The sequence below is a fragment of the Scophthalmus maximus genome, chromosome 16 (assembly GCF_022379125.1).
Source record: "Scophthalmus maximus strain ysfricsl-2021 chromosome 16, ASM2237912v1, whole genome shotgun sequence".
Lineage (NCBI taxonomy): Eukaryota > Metazoa > Chordata > Actinopteri > Pleuronectiformes > Scophthalmidae > Scophthalmus > Scophthalmus maximus.
Genome location: NC_061530.1, coordinates 16,395,885 through 16,413,191, shown reverse-complemented (window position 1 = coordinate 16,413,191; position 17,307 = coordinate 16,395,885). Strand labels below are relative to the sequence as shown.

Here is a 17,307-nt window from a genome sequence, read left to right as displayed (position 1 = left end):
GAGGCCCCTTCAACAAGGCAGGGCTTCAGGATTACATGGAGACACGGGTGGAACATGAAGGCCCCGGTGATTTTAGATTATGTGACGCTTTACCAATCAAACTCGCAATTAATGAAGTTCCTGAGAATGTTAGCACAGATGTCCATTCTGAGGATAAAACCCAAACTTTTAGTTTAACGTGAGCTTTGTCCTAAGGGAGCAACCAGAGCAATTGTTGCAACTAATTTATCTCTTTGAATTTAAAATTCAATCTTCCTTCTCCAACCCTTAGAAACTTGTAGGGTAGACTACATAAATCATAAATGCCTGAACATGTCAAAGTGCATCAGAAAGCTTTTGAGCTTGACTACTTCTTACTCGGGAGTACTGATCTATTGGAGTCTCCATTGGTTCTTTGGCATTGGTTTTTGTTCAGTTTAATTTCCTGGTTAATACCTGTTGCTTGATCTGAAATTAATGCATCCGGCTGTCACACACTGCTCAAACTACTTTTACAGTCCACCCAGTTTGTGACAGTTTACTATGAAAATAAAACCCACGCGACACGCTGTTGTATCATTTTCCGAACATTTTATTGGTTTCCACAAAATGAATAAAATAAAAATAAAAAGTAAGTTCCTCCAAAAGGGTTTTCTATGTTGAGGAACTGGACGGTTAAAACTGAAAAAAATATTTAACCAGGGAACAGGCGCTCAACCTCGCGCCCTCTCTGCTCCCCTTTGTTGGCCAGCGGAGGAATCGGGAAGAAGCGGCTTTTGAGATAAGCGCAAGAAAACAGGAAAGGAAGAAGAAAAAGGAAGGGGACAAGGAGTGGGAGAGCATCTATCCAATCTTGAAAGGCAAAAACTTACGGGAGAAAAACACCAACTCATTGTTGGCAATCCTGTGCCTTGGCAACTTCACTACTAACCGTTAGACTTTAGAGAGTAAGAAGACAAACTCAAAAGTAATAAATTGACTATTCTCTTATTCACATGTAGTTAAATCTAAATCCCTTTTGATTGAAGTGAAACTGCTCCATTTTGGAGCAGACTTCTTTCTGAAATAAGGCATCTGTAGTGCTGACAACTGAAACCATCGCAACAGGAGGGTCACGCATGCGTTCAGCTATCACAAACAAAAAAACCCGGACGTTTCGAACACGGCTGCCATAGAACAATATCAATAACATTTATATGGGGGCTGAGGTGCGGATGGGGTCTTTTGTCCTCTCTCAGGATGTAGCCCAGAGATGCAGATTCAATACAATGGCAGCAAAAAGATCACAGCGTAAAAACCAGGCTAGCCAACGTGTGGCTGTATACGTGTGTACGACAAAGGGCGAAAGAGCAGCGGTAAACAGCGATATGTTCTGAAGGCTGTGTAATAGATGGAAGATGGCAGGAGAGGGAGATCAGTAGCAGGCGGGGGGGGGGGGGGGGGAGGAAGCGTGGGTCGAGATTGGCCATTTATGTGAAGGTGAGCCCGGCCTCGTTGTAGACTTTGAAGACCTTTTCGATGGCGTTGACGTAGGCGGCCGTCCGCAGGTCCAGACCCAGGTTGTACTTGCTCGCCGTGCGCATGATTTGCTGAAAAGGCAGAGGGAGAACATTTCATAAATACTGTCATCTTTGAAGATAAAGCTTCAAACTGAACACAGATGAGAGGGAAAACCAAATGAGAGGGAAAATAACGGGAAGACCTTGTGTCTTGTTGTCCCGAAAAACAATTTTCACCAATTTTAACTTTGAAATGATTTTTTTCTGTTGTGTAAGTGAAATTTTATACAAACATGCAGCTCGTGTTCCCAAAAATATCTGAATAATCTAACGCTCTATTTGACTTGTTTTGCTACAAATTTCCCAGTATTGTTGATGACTGAATGACATTTAACTGGTTTGCAGGAGGATGGGGTATCTGACAGAAAAAGCTTGAGAACCACAGAGGTTTCCTAGATTTCTGAAGACAAAGTCGTGATGTTTCATTTGAGTTTACTTCACTGCGCATGGCCCCTGTTCACTAGTTCATGTCGGACAGTGCGGCGGCTTGTGGGATCACTTACCCGAGAAGATCTCTCCATGGTGTAGGCCAACCCGGAGTGGACAATGTCCTTCTCAGAAGCACCCTGCAAAGAAAATAAAAAAAATAAAATGTATCATTGTTTATCTTCTGTATTCTCTGGTATATAGGTCGCAGAGTATTTAACCATTTTCATTTATATGTTTGAGATTTGGTTAAATTGTTATTGGTGGAAGGGCCGAGAGCTTCTGTCAGGTTGTGAGCGTATGGCTGTTTTTTCCAGGGTAGACCTCAAATGTATCATTAGAAAATAATAATTTCTGATCAGCGGTGGTCAACGCTTGGATATCTGCATGTCGGTACATGTTACTCACGGCAACTCTGGCCTGGAAGTCAGCAGTGGGTACAACGGGGATGGGTCCTCCCTGCTTGCCAAACTTCCTCTCCAAACTCTCCTGGACCGACACTACAAGAAATAACACAGGACAAAGAGACGAGAATTCAGAGGCCTGTGTAGTTTCTGCATCAAAAACAAATACCAGCGATGATCAACACCCTGATGAATCATCTCATCAATGTAGTTTTACAACAATAATCTTTTATATTAATATTCCCTATAATTAAAGAAAGAAAAAATCCTCTGCGGTTTCATGTGAACAAAAGAGAAGGTAGATATAAAAAGAGGGGGAGGTTTTACAGAGGAGTACTTTCTCTTGAGACAGACATCAGCTGACACTTGTTTGCCCATCAGGCAACACAAGTCACTTCTACGTGAACTGCCACAGACTCGGTAAGAATTCATTCATTTATCTGTCCTTTAAATTTTGTTGTTGATGGATTCTTTTTCACTTCTTACGGCCATATTAAAAACAAATCAATTTTGCATTTTCATTACATTAACTGCCTTGATAGTGGTGTGTCACATCCAGGTTTCCTGTACTGCAAAGAGAAAGAAACGTTTCTTTTCTTTTTATTCTTGCAGACCACCGTTTGTAAAAGTGTATTCCAGCAATTACAAACATATTCAAACAACCTGAAATACGCGCTGCATGAAAAGAAGAGTCACATTTAGACTTAACTAGGTAGGTAGACTTTTTCTATATTATGGGTAGGTATGTCTTCATAACATCCACACTGTAAAGGTAAGTCTTTATAACCTGGATAATGTTTTTGTGCCAACAGGAAGCCGCTGTTGGACCAGTGTCAACCATACCAGTTTGAAAAAAAAGACACAACAACAAGAGAAATACAAGGTATAAAACCACAGCAAGTTTAATGTGTTTTACCTTTTATCACTAACATTTTAAATCATAAAAAATAATCTTTCTTTTTGATTTTTTACATAGATGCCTGCTAGAAGAATTGTATACCCAGAAGGAATGTCAGACAGACAAAAGAAAGAACGCAAAGAAATAATTCTGATGGAAAATCCAGATGCTCTCTTTGAGGACATTAAAAAAGATGAAAGATGCAACCTCATTTTCTTTACCAAGAACAAAGAAGAGTGGAGAGAGGCAATACTAAATTCTTATCCAGGGTCCAGGACAAATGAACCGATGGGTAAAATCAAACTTGCCAACAGGAGAGGCACTGTATGTATGTACCCGAGTGGAAAGTTTGTGATACATGGCAATCAAGACAGAATTTGGAAAAAAATTCAGAAAGATGGAACTGGAAAAATTGACGCAGCTAATGATACAATTGGCTGTTGAAGAGTCAGACTCTGATGATTCTGATGCTTAAGAAGAAGGATCTCCTGATAAGGCTGGGGTCAAAGAGACCAAAGTCCCTGCCCCAAAATAAAATACAATGGAAATAGAAATAGGGGGGAAGGACAGGTCATGGGTTGTCTGTTGACTAGTTCAACATGGATCATTATACAGTAAATAACTACAAATCAAAGCCTTTTCCTTTCATTAATGAATAGGTGACTGGGATGTAAAGTCAATTACATTTTTTTTTTTCTGATTTGTAGAAAAAAAATTGTTGTTTCTGGTTTTAGTGCACGAACATTGAAAGGGAGAATGAATGAGAGAACCAAGAGTGACGGTGGAGGAAAAGTGAAAAGTATATTAATAAAGGTATAAAAATGAAATTAGTTAAATGTGGTTTTAAAAATAAAAGCTGCTTGTCTAGATAACAAGTTAAAAAAGTTGCTTATTGATAAGGTTTAGACAGCAACATGTGTGTTAGTGTTGTCCTGATATGAACCCCGAAGGCATTACTGCCCAACGCCTACCAACTGATAGTGACACACACACACACACACACACACACACACACACACACACACACACACACACACACACACACACACACACACACACACACACACACACACACACACACACACACACACACACACACACACACACACACACACACACACACACACACACACACACACACACACACACACACACACACACACACACACACACACACACACACAATTAGATTGTGGTTGCTTAAATACAACAACGCCTCTGCAGTCCACAACAGTATCTGACTGTGTGACTGAGTCGGGGTGTGAGCTGCTGTTTGTGTGCCTGTGTGTGTACGTAGCTTCTATATGTGTGCATGTGCAGCGGTAGGCATATGATACAAGATCCAGAGGCGTGTGCAGGGAAATGTGTGTTGGCGGGAGATCTGACTCTGTTCCGTGCGCCGTAGTTAGTTAGCGACAGCAGACGCGTGCGACGACTTGTCGTGTGTTGAAACTATAGAGTAGCAGCCATTCTGTGTGGCTTTGTGTGGCTTCAGTGTGCGTTTTTCTCCTCGACATGCAGAAACAGGGTTATTATACAAATTCTGTTTTTTACATATCTTGTAAAAAATTGTGTCATATGACCCTGTCTGTTGTCAGGTTTTGCATGAATTACAAAGCAGTCGTCTTGTACTCACTGAGCAGGTGGTAGTTTGAGTCTCTCTCATATTTGAAGGTCAGTCTTCCATAGCTGACGTGGTTGAGATTCTTCAGCCACTCAAAATAAGACACGGTCACACCACCAGCATTCAGGTACATGTCCTGCAGAATGAAACATCACACTGAAGTTTTTTCTCCTCAACAGTCGCCAGTGCAAGTGCTTGCTCATTGTGGAAACTGTTGGGTTTTCTGCTTGTTGAGATTTGGCGCTGTACAAATAAAATTGAAAATGAAAATTGAATTGTTTTTTTTCCCCCCTTTTAATTCTGACAAATAAATGACAATTAAATAAACTGAAAAAGAAACAAACACTTTGTGACATTATTGATTTCACAAGCCCACAAGAAAACTGGTTTTAGTGCACGAACATTGAAAGGGAGAATGAATGAAGAGAACCAAGAGTGACGGTGGAGGAAAAGTGTAAAGTACATAAATAAAAGTATAAAAATGAAATGAGTAAAATGTGGTTTTAAAAATAAAGGCTGATTGTCTAGATGAGAAGTTTAAGAAGTTGCTTATTGATAAGGTTTTACATTCTATTCTATACAAGTTTCAGTTAAAGTTTTATTAAGTGCCATTCATGAATGTAATACCCAACGAAAATCAGCTAATCTCTGGTTTCATCCCATTTGATTGACAATGTTTGAAACATAAAGCAACTGTCATCAGACAAATTAGATGTCAAGTGTTGCTAAATCCCAATTGGTGCTCAGTTGCAAAAAATCATATCATGCCATACTTCTGAGACACTATTCTTTCAGAGCCATTATGCGTGAAGTGTGTCAGGAACCAATTTATTCACTTGAATTGAGCTGAAGGAAACCATACACGCAAATCCAGAGTTTTGAATTGGTTCAAAACTTCTTAAATGCGTCTATCCAAATACTGCACATTTCTCGTGTGCGCGTGTGTGTGTGTATGTGTGTGTACTTACAGGAATAACCATGACGTTGTTCTCCAGGAAGACCTTGTCAGCATCGGGGGTGGTCGGGCCATTGGCTCCCTCAGCAATGATCTAAACCAAACAAAACTCAAACGTCACATGACTACAATGAAGTTCAATTTCTCGTCTTCATAAGAATCCAAATAGCGATGTAAGGGTTTTATCAAACTGAGTGTTTGCCTTAGCCTTGATCTTGGGGGCATTGAGACGTGTGAGCTGCTTTTCTCCCGCAGCAGGGATCAAGATGTGGCAGTCAGCTTCCAAAATGCTCCCTTCGTAGGGTTTGGCTCCTGGGAAGCCCACGATGGTGCCGTGTTGCTGCAGAAAGTGAAGAGACGCACAGAGAAGAAAAAGAAAATTTGTAATTCCAGCAAGCAGGAATGTTATCAGACAAAAATATTGCTCCATGACAACAAATCAGTCACAGACAAAAAAAACAAAAAAAAAAACTGTGCTGGTACCAGTTTGTAGTCCTCCAGCTGTTTGGGGTCGATGCCGTCTGCGTTGTAGATGGCTCCGTCAATCTCACCGACGCCCACACACTTGGCACCAAACCTGTGCAGGTACCTCATAGAGTGGAGACCCACATTACCAAAGCCCTGTGAAAAGCCACAGCAATAGTGAATATTTCAGTACAGCTCCAAATAACTATATTCTGGTGCCACCATGTGGCCGGCTGAGGTTATGACACCATCCTCGTCCACCGTAATATTAAAGGTGATCCCTGACAATAAATATGTTTGATTAAACTATTCTGTTTGAATTTTTTTTATGCATCTGACCAGTCTCCATTTCTCACCAACATTCACAGGTGGACAGGGAGGATGTTTTCCAGGTAATGTCATTCAGTTGCAGTGTGTCATCGTTAAAGTATATCACTGCTGGAGCCTGTTGATTCAATCCGATTGGGAATATGGGTGGGTGATATGGACGATCGTATATCGCATTATACATATATATCATGTTATCGCTATACATCAAAAATACAGAACATATCTTTTTCAAATAAAAAAATAAAAAAATAGAGGGGCAAAAGGGAAAAGTCTCAAACACTGATTAAGAGCATTGGCCACAATAATTATTCATATTGTCGGAGATGTTAAAAGATTGGAACCTCTGTACAAATTATACAAATGAATCTCAGACCATTCAACACATTTTTACGGAAAGGCTGAGCTCCGACTTAATTTCCATCTTGTCATGGAATATACAGTGTCATAGGATGATGGCAATACGAAGGGCTGACTTTACGGCCGATTAAAAAAAGAGAAGAAAAAAAAGGATCAAGTGATAGGGGAGTAAAAACAAGATCTGCTGGCTCCTCTCTTACGAATAAATCTCTAAGAAAACCTAATCTCAGTACAATGCAATTCTCGCACGCACGCAATGGGATTAGTTTTTTCTGAACATTTATGTGATGATTCAGCCATTGTTATTGCTTCTTCAGCTCCTCAGTGACACCTTTCATCACTCAAACCCCCCCCCCCCACGAACATCTCCTTTCAACATCAAATTTTTTTTTTAATTACAGTTGAGAAAATATGTCTGTATCCTCTTAAAAAAAAAGGAAATGATAGGAACAATATTCATCGTGTAAGGAAACAATAATGAGCAGATCCTCTTTTGTGTGAAAGTTACACAGGGTGCAGCCACCCTGACCCTGACAGACACTTTGTGTTTAGTTAAACACATCTAAACGTACAGAGTTGCTTATCTGTGGGATTAGAAATCGTTGTCGTGAAAAAGTGGTAATCGTACAAAAGGATTCGAGGAAAGCAGCGGAGGCCATGTGTCAAGTGTGTCTCTGTGTGCGTGTCCATCACACGTGAGGGGCTTCCATGTGACGAGTGGAAGTGAAACTGCGAGGGAAACTTGGCCTTTTTCATCCCAACAACACACACCAACTTCACCTCATAGAGATTCCGCATTTAAAATCCGTGGGACACTTAAAGAAAGGAAGGTTTTCTCGTGGTTTTGGTTTCCAGTGATTCTTTCTATCCCCTCTTTGTTAAGATTACATTTAAATCATCGAAACAAAAGAAAATGTAATATTCCCACTTTCTTACGGAATCATTTGCCCCGAACAAAGAAAAGGGAACTCCTGCAGTTCCCTGCTGTCTGCTTGGTATGAGGAGATCAGAGCAGATAACAGATGGCATGGCTCTGATTGAGACGCAGCAGTAAACCCCTCATCATGATTTCAAATGAAAACTTAAATCCTGGGAGAATTGGCGGGCAAATATCTTAAGCAAAATGTCTACTGTGGTCAAACCGTGTGCGTGTGTGTGTGTGTGTGTGTGTGTGTGTGTGCGTGCGTGCGTGCGTGCGTGCGTGCGTGCGTGCGTGCGTGCGTGCGTGCGTTGTCTGTTGTTTGTGTGTGTACCTGGACGATGAAGGTCTTGTCCTGGAAGCCAGGGGTCAGGCCCAGCATGCTCATGTAGGACGCCTCGTTAATGAAGTTCTCGATGCCATGGAAAACTCCGCGACCAGTGGCGGAGATACGTCCATGGATTCCTCCCTGGCTGATGGGTTTTCCTGTCACACAGGCGTGGGCGTTGATGTCCTGCGCGCACACACGCAAAAAAAGGAAAATCAAACACCACAAACCGTAGAAAATTATTTACACAGCAGGAGAATCGTTGTGTTTCTGAAGCCTCATTTTGGGGTTTTCCCAGTCGGGAAGAACTTTTCTCAAGGCTTCCGATCGTTCTCACATTTCCATTACAAATCTTGAAACCAGCGCAGAGACTACTACGATTTGTCATATTTCAATAGACAATCGCTACAAATGGAATTCAATACAGTCAAGAGATTTTTTAAACTAGCATCTCGTGGGCCATCGGTGGTGCCGGAGTGTTGACACACAACGAGAGGTTGTGTAGTGTCACACTACCAGACAGTGCAGAGGTTGACAGGACATCTGCACACACTACCCATAATCCTCTGCCCTCAGATACCCAGAGCAGGAGAAGGAATGTGTCACCCACTCTAAAGTGCTGCCAGGGGTTTCTGAAACAGAGGTCACATGACTGCATAAGGTGAGAGGAGTTTAGAAACGTAGAGTGGAAAGGCAAAATTAGCATGTCAAATGTATTACTAGTGTGGTTCTCGTTAGATCGATGAACGGAATTAGATTACATGATTAAGCAGTCTGATGGTTTGCGTGCGGTTGGCCTGGGATGGAGTCAAAGTCTCTGGTAAAATAAGTTGGATTTTCTTAACGCTGCATTTGCCCTTTCCCAACTTCTTCCAAATTAAATTTTACACTTTTCCTAAGGACCTAAAGACACTCACAACCAAGTTGGAATGACAGTTTTTGAGCATTATAATCTTTGACGATTGGGATTTAACTTTTGACAATTCATATAGGCACATGTTCTTAACACACAGGTAAATATTGTTTATCTTTGGTCAAATAAGAGCTGTTTGACAGGATTTGATAGGAGAAGGATTATCTGATGAAAACACACACACAGGCAGGCCTCAGTCTGTGAAGCTGGAATGTCTCCCTGGTTTGCTGGGAAGGGAGAGGCAGGAAACCACTTTTCGTGGTTAACATATGAGTCATTCTTCGTTTTTCCCCCCTATTTTATGATTCAGTAAAAAAAAAACAACCAGCCAAATCAGACAGTGTATGTTTGAGAACTCACAGTGTGTGCAATGGTGTTGGCGTATGTGTCGGCAATCCAGGACATTTCCCTCTCTCCTGTGCTCATGTCTGGGGCAGGGACGTCGATGCCGGGTCCTGGTGAACAAAGACACGTAGGAGAGGGAGGGAGGGAAGGAATAGAATTCTGTGAAGTATGCAAACGACTGTTAAGCACAAGGCTTCGTGTCACACATTATATACACATGTGCCCTCGAGGGTCTGTTTTCCTGGAACAAGATCCAAAAACAGAAGCAGGGCATGCAAAGAGGTGGGGGATGGGACTACTGAGAGAGAGAGAGAAAAGGATGACCGAATATCTCAATAGGGGCAGTTTGACCACGTTACACTCACACTGACAGAATGGGGCGGTAATCTGAAGCGGGTACCCCTGCGCCCCCTAGGTGTTTTATGCATCTAACTAGTGAAGGTCCTTGTATAAAACCTCACCAAATTAAACAACTGTGGCTGTTTACAAGAATATAAAAATGTCAAAATACACATAGCATGCCGTCACATCACTCGGTGACGCATTTTGAACTGAACACAAAACATCCAACATCACATTCAAGTTGAAATTTGATCCCGATCCCTTTGTCTCCGCATTCATTTCCCTCCACCGCTGACACAGGCGCACCCTGATCTACCCCGACCTGAACAAACAGCGCTGGACGACAGGAAATGTTTACTTCTCTCAGTGGAAATATCCATCACAGCAGCTCTTTGGGCAAACAGTGACAAGGACGGTGAACGTCAATCTTTCAAAACTAAGTTACTAAACAAATACAACTAATCAATCACTCAGTGAAAATCTAAAATGCTTTTAGCTTTTTTTAGTAACAAGTTTTGAAACTTTAAAAGTTAGTCTAAAACACACATACACACAAAAGAAATCTCACCAATGAAACCCTTCTTGGCCAGCTCAATAGTGAATCTCCTTGTAATCTTCTCCAGCTCATTGTCCTACAGAGACAGAAACACAGTAAAGTTCAACAAAAAATATATAAATAATAAAAAAATAGATATAAAGGAATAGTTTCAATCAGATATTTAGAAAGATGCTTGGGCATTTTAATAAAAGTGTCGGGGGGGTGTTGTTTAGGTTTTCCTTCCAGTCACACGTCTAAACTCATAGGCAACAAACATTAATAGATAGATTAATGTCCATTTATAATCAAATAAAAAACAGGGAAGCATCATTAACAGAATGTGAACATTTAACTTAAACCACAAAATACTGAAAAGTATATCGGGTCATTTATTGGCACAAGCCCTTCCTCCAGCTTTTGAATTAAAATTCAATCTAGAAAAAGATAGAGGCGAGGGACATTTGATCATCTGCTTAACAAGCATCTCTCTCACATCTCGACCTCTCTCTTTAATCATTCTCTCTTAATTCCCGCCCTCGCTGAGTGGATGAACACACACAACATGAAAGGCTGTGACTCATCTGCAGGGTTTGTTTGGATGTGAGAAAGGGAGATGTGGAAAACTGATATCCCCGCCAAAGACTGCCAGTCTTGTGGATGTTAAGTTTTCATCTTAGGCTGCGTTGCTTTCCTTATAGGAAACACTTTAACATTTGTGTGCATCTCTACATACAGCATTATTTTACAGTGGGGGTGTGTAAGTGTGGGGAAGGAGGATTGACATTAGAAGGCTTACAGAGTAATTCTTGACGTTGATCTTGACTCCAGCTTTGGCTCCCCCAAATGGCACATCTGGAGGAAAAATAATGATACAACTTAATAAACCACAGGAACATAAATATGTGTGGCAACACACAAAACTACAAGACACCAAAGGCAGAACTACATCTTTTAAGTGTCATCAGAAGAAGAAGAGACAAAACAAAAAAAATTATAACTATTCTCCAATTTCCTCAACCTAACGTCCTGGCAAATGAACTCAAAAGCAGTGTCCTGATTGAACTTTTGAACTTTAAAACTTAAAAAGATGGAAAAAGACATTTGTTTTACTGTGTTTGTGGAAAATAAGGGGATAACCACCAAGACGCCTTGGGGAGAGTTTTAGACTTTAATACCTACCGACAACAGCACACTTGTAGGTCATCAGAGAAGCCAGGGCTTTCACCTCATCCACAGACACCTCTGTACTGTAACGGATACCTGAGGACACACACACACACACACACACACACACACGGGTAAGTTTAAAACACAAAAAAACTGGGGGGAAAATAGAAGTGTATGAGTTGTACGAGTAAAAGTTATTTAAACCGATTTTTGTATTTTTAGCAAATTATATTTTTTTATTTTCTATCTTTAACAATCGATATTTGATGTTTAATCAGCTGTATTCAGAATGATTAAATACATTAATAGCACAGATGCTCCATCTGTGCTATTAAGTGAGACTGGACCAATTCTCCACATCCGCACCTGACCACGTAAACAGGCCAGGGATCCCTGACCGTGTCCGACAGTCACAGTAACAGAGATGGGGGCGGGTGGAGACCGAACGAGCCAATCCCAGCCCTCCATTTTGGCCCCGGCCCACAAGCGGCAGTCAATTCATCCTGTTGCTTGACGTTTACCATCGTTGCCAGGGAAACATGTGAGGGCAGGCCCTTGTGCAGAGATGAATACCAGCTGCTGGCCCTGCCATACTGCCCAAGTTGTACTACTACACACCAATGGTACAGTGTGTGTGTGTGTGTGTGTGTGTGTGTGTGTGTGTGTGTGTGTGTGTGTGTGTGTGTGTGTGTGTGTGTGTGTGTGTGTGTGTGTGTCCGGCAATACCAAATATTGCGTCTCCAGTGTTAGCTTACGCAGAGCAATCCAAAGGGCAAACAGCGGAGACAAGAAGAGACAAGAGCACTTTGTGTCGATCTGCGTGTGCAAAAACATCTCCATCTTGTGAAAGGTTGTTGGGGTTCTTCATCTAGATCTTAATTCCCATTCATCCACAGATCAGCTGAGCTACCTCAGGCCAACAGAGGACAATCTTGAGCTCAGTGATCAAATTAAAAAGGGAAAAAAGGCCAGGCTGCAAACCCATCCCCCCCAACCAACAAGTCATGTATCCACCCAACCAAGAGCCGATCATAGCAACAAGAACTCAAACGCTTCTGTAAACACATTCCTCTGAATTAGAGGGCAGACTTTGGGATATAAACTGAGGCCCACGCTGAAATTCAGAGTTTCCACTGCAATCTGTGTAGCTCGTTTTATGTTTGTATGTTTTTTTACAGAAGACCTCACTTGACGGAGCTTTCTGCTTCAGACCCTGTACAGTGTACACATATCTACACTCGTTTTAAAACAGATTTCGAGGTTTGTTTGGTTAAAAAACACTATTTCTTTTAATGATTACAGTTTTTTTGCTATTGATGTTCTTTAGTTAGTAAGAGTTTGTAATTCTGTGTCTACAGAAGGGCTCCTGTTTTAACTTCTATGACATAGTCGATGCAACTTTGCCAAACTGTTGAACATGTGGTTTTCCATTTGACATGAATTTATGTGAAGAAATTCATTCCAATTCTTCACAGAAAGGAGAAGGGTGTCGACTATTTGGCAGACTAAACTAAACTTGAGCGGCTTGTGCTTTTGGACAACTTGTCACAAACTCTCTTCTAGACATCCACGCGATGAAACGCACTCCATATGATGTTCCTGCATTTAAGGCGTTGTGTTCTATTTCCTCTAAGTTCAAAGAGAACTGATAGAAAACCCCCATTTTTTGGTGCAGACTGCACCACGATGACTCTATCAAAAGCTAGCTATTTTGGAAGCAACTACTTATGGAAGCAAAGAGGAGATAGAAATAGAGGCAAAACAGGAGTTTACACTGTTGACGCTGCTGCAGATATCCATTGGCGAGTAAAGGAAATGAAATTCAATACTGAATTTGCAACGTTTATGCCAGACTGGCCCTCAAAGCTGGAGCATGAGCACCACATGCACACTCAGAAACAGCCTTTGCACTTTGTAGTTTGCAACGAACACAGCCAAAGGTCTATGCACCAAATCAATGATTAAACGCAGTTAATTTTACTATTACACCCCCATTTTAATCTACGACGTTGGAATGATGAGCCCATCAGACTTGTTTACTGGGCCACTTGAATCAATAACACTTGACAGTTAAATCACAATTGTGTAAATTGCATATTATTTTTGTACAGGCCAAGTTAAGGTCCAAGACAAGCGACTCCTGTTGTTAACTGTAGGCTGTTAACCGTCTTGTCATACTAATTATTATTTAACCCGCTGTTTAGTGCCACTAAATAACTACGAATCAAAAGTTAACACTTCCAGATAGTTGTGTGGTCGGCCACTGTAACAACTGGTCAGCTGTTCCTTTGATCTAAATTAAGCAGCATTAGAGAGAAAGCTTTTTTGTAATACTACCTACTACTATAGAGGACTGTTAATGCCAAGCTGGGTTTGTACACTGGCAGGACAGTGTGTGGCACTGACCTATCACTGATTAAGTGATTTGGTGGAGAAACTCGTGATTGATTGGATACTTTGTGGGTGACACATATGAGGCCACACTCTCCAATCGATTCCTTTTTAAATCCCTCAAGCAATTCTTGTACATTAGCCCGTTGAGCAAAGGGCACGTCTTCCCCAGAATAGGCCTCCATTCACTGCATTACACAGTTGCAGGTTCCATGGTGTTAACGCGGGGCCAATGTCCGCAACATACCATTCAAACATGCCCTTTGACTGGCTGACTGAAATGGGATTTCTCTTTCTATAGAGAAGGCCTCCTCTCTGCAGCGGCCTCCCCCCACCTGTCACCCTGCTGACAAATGGGAGTGCCTGCACACACTACCACCCCCATCTCATTGCTCACACCGCCCGTCTTCCTATTCCCCTTCAACCCTCTACGCGCAATTTACCCAGAATGCACTACAGCAGTAGGCCATAACGCCTCCACTTTAAACCTTGACCTCTGAACCCTGGGGGTATACATCACTGAGCAGAGAGGATTTTAGGCCATATTTTGCCCAAAGCTGGTTCCACTGGACAACATTCAGCGTCCTTCACCCCTGGTTTTTTGACACTTTCCCGGGTTTGTGTCTGGATCACGGGTGATGGGCAGAAGGGTCTCCAGTGGTCAGCCATGTGTTTTGTGCAGCACATGTGTTCAGAGCTGAACCCTGAAATGCTCAATGACATCAATGCACCATACATCCGATGTCCAGAAAGAGCACGTCGCCGGTGGCTAGAAAATGAGCTGGTGCAGCAGCCAGCCAGTGTTGCAGCAGGTCAAACCAAAGAGTTGTGAGAAACCGTTAGCAAAAACGACGGCACTTGGCAAGACAACATTGAATATGTGCATTCGTTTTCACAGCTAGCTGGGCTAACAAACAGCTGCGCCGTGACAGCCACAGGTGAGCAGGAAGGTCAACGCACACTGCGCACAAAGTCTAAAGTGGTGGCGGTCTTATGTACACATATAGGCAGCTATTCGAAATGCGGATGTAACGGCGGTTGGCTCCGGATCAAACCGGACTGGCCGGGAGTGTAACGGTGCGCGGCGGCTGCAGCTGTTGACAGCGGCTGCCTTGTGTTTTGTGCTTTTAAGAGGCTAACGCTGCTGCTAACTAATTGCTAAGTAGCTGGCTATGGCTAACTGTCAAAGTTGGCCAGTCGGGGAGGTGTGACTCGAGGCTCACCTCCTTTGCAGGGTGTCCTGTGCTGGCTGTGCTGGGCGCGGTACCCCTCCACCACCTCCCACTCTCCGTTGTCCCTCTTGATGGGGAAAGACACGCTCAGGACGTGGTTGCAGGGCTTGATGATGCGCAGGATGCCCCGCACGCGGTTCCTCTTCTGCTCGGGGGTCTCCCTGGTCCGCAGGTCCTCCACCAGCTTGTCCTCCACGATGGCGGCGCCGCGGTCGAAGAAGCCCTCGACCATCCTGAAGAAGTTGGGGTCGTCGGGCTTGTCCGCGGCGTCGGCATAGTGACGCACCCGCATCAGGGACGAGGACACCGGGAGGGCGGAGTCCACGCACCCCGAGGCCAGAGCGCTGCCCGCGGAGCGGCTCAGCAGCTCCCCGAAATACCGATACATGACGGGAACTTAGCTAACCGTGAACACGAACAACTCGAAGAAAAATAGAAAAGTGTACAAAAAAAAACAACGAGGACAACGGGGGTGACAACAGGAGAGGGGGGGGTACGAATGACCGACACTGCAACTCCTCCGCGCGTCGCGTCCTCTGGCCGAGTGGGGAACGACAAGCTGCGCGTGTTTGCTTTAAAAGGCAGCACGCAGCACGCGCCACGCGGAAGAGGAGGACCAAAGGAGGCGCGCCCCCGAGGGAGGGTCGGGGGTTTACTGATGACAGTGCGCGCTCCCGAGTTTCCACCAGTGATTTTTTTTTTTTTAAATCAGCGTCATTGACCACAGTCGTCAGTTTATATGGTTTATAAGATAGGATGAGATAAGATATACCTTTATTCGTCCCACAATAGGGAAATGTGGACATTACAACAGCAAAGTGGATGGAAGAATATAGAAATCATTTATTTTTAAAAGCAATAGGTATGTAAAAAATATGACAGACAATATAAAAAAAAATGTATAAATACTATATACAGAGCAGTAGCAATAGTTACACATGGAGAATGGTGAAGTCCTGTGTGTGTGTGTGTGTGTGTGTGTGTGTGTGTGTGTGTGTGTCTGTGTCTGTGTCTGTGTCTGTGTGCCTGTGTGTCTGTGTGTGTTTGTGTTCTACTGAGAGCAGTGCTGATTATACAGTCTCACAGCAGCAGGAAGGAAGGACCTGCGGTACTCCTCCTTCACACACTTCGCTTTTGTCTGTTTTTAACTCATGTACAGTGTCTTTGAGGCCTTGTTAAAAGCGCTTTATAAATTAAATGTATTACTGTTATTATTATTATCATCATTACTATTGTTATATTATTAACAATACATTATTTCGTAGCCCAAACTGATTCCATGGGAACAAGAGGCAGTTCATTCCATATTAACTATGTCAGTATGTTTATTACATTTATTGTAACATGAGCTGATATAGATTAGAAAGTGCATCCGCCTGGTCATTAATTAGCTTTTTGTACACGGCGAATCACAGTGTTGTAGAGTTTTGTACTTTGTGGCTTGATCAGAGGATCTTTTCAGGGGCCTGTTGTTATCAGCTGTTCCCTGATCTGTTGAGTGAGGGAAGAGATGGTGGGGTCGATCTGCTGATGTTTGCGATAGTTTGTGACTATCAGCGGAAATAATGATCGGCGGCTTCCAATTGAAAATAAATGGTAATAGAAAATGTGAAGAGGCATTTTGACTATAAGAATAAAAGATGGACTATTGAAAATTTCCACTGATAAATTGCAGCACAAACAGTGAGTGCCATCATAACCATGAAACTTGAGGCCAATTCTTTACTGAGCTGATAATGGTCTTGTTGAGTTTTAATCATAAAACCAGCGGAAAGGAGCAATGTGTTCTCTGTGGGCTGTGGGTAATTCATTTATCTTCTATTTTACCAGGAAGGTCCCTTTGAGATACAATATCTCTTCTTCTAGGGAGTCCTGGTCAAGGCGACAGCAAATGAAATAAAAAGTTTAATACACAGACACAAGCAAAGACAGATGACATTGACGCATCATTTTTTTAAACACTTATTAAAATCAATGACAATGACTGGGTTTTACAATATTTTTTAAACATGACTATAGAAGGCAAGGAGTCCATTCCATGCATGTGGTGCACAGGAGCAAAAGGCAGATTTCCACAGTTCTGTTCGTGTGGTTGGAGGATAACACAGACAACTTACTTGCATGTGATGTGTCAT

The 17,307-nt window shown here is 42.5% G+C and overlaps 1 protein-coding gene across 1 annotated transcript; it reads right to left on the bottom strand.

The window, feature by feature from the left end:
• Positions 1 to 555: 555 nt before the first annotated feature.
• glud1b (glutamate dehydrogenase 1b) lies at positions 556 to 15,726 on the bottom strand. The gene is made up of 13 exons (XM_035612201.2): positions 15,164 to 15,726; positions 11,562 to 11,642; positions 11,179 to 11,234; positions 10,413 to 10,476; positions 9,518 to 9,612; positions 8,251 to 8,430; positions 6,329 to 6,466; positions 6,048 to 6,185; positions 5,859 to 5,939; positions 4,903 to 5,026; positions 2,373 to 2,464; positions 2,042 to 2,104; positions 556 to 1,568 (listed from the first exon to the last, which is right to left on the bottom strand). Exons 1-13 carry the CDS (start codon positions 15,558 to 15,560, stop codon positions 1,449 to 1,451), a joined length of 1,629 nt encoding a protein of 542 aa, XP_035468094.1. The 5' UTR covers positions 15,561 to 15,726; the 3' UTR covers positions 556 to 1,448.
• Between the last annotated feature and the right edge of the window lie 1,581 nt (positions 15,727 to 17,307).

Bases quoted from the DNA above. Each gene is read 5' to 3' on its own strand.
- glud1b (XM_035612201.2), bottom strand. From the start codon at position 15,560: ATGTATCGGTATTTCGGGGAGCTGCTGAGCCGCTCCGCGGGCAGCGCT. The intron at 5,027-5,858 runs GTAAGTACACAC...TTCATTCTGCAG, and splicing joins ACAACGTCATGGTTATTCCT to GACATGTACCTGAATGCTGG. The intron at 2,465-4,902 runs GTGAGTACAAGA...TATTTCTTGTAG, and splicing joins CTCAAACTACCACCTGCTCA to TGTCGGTCCAGGAGAGTTTG.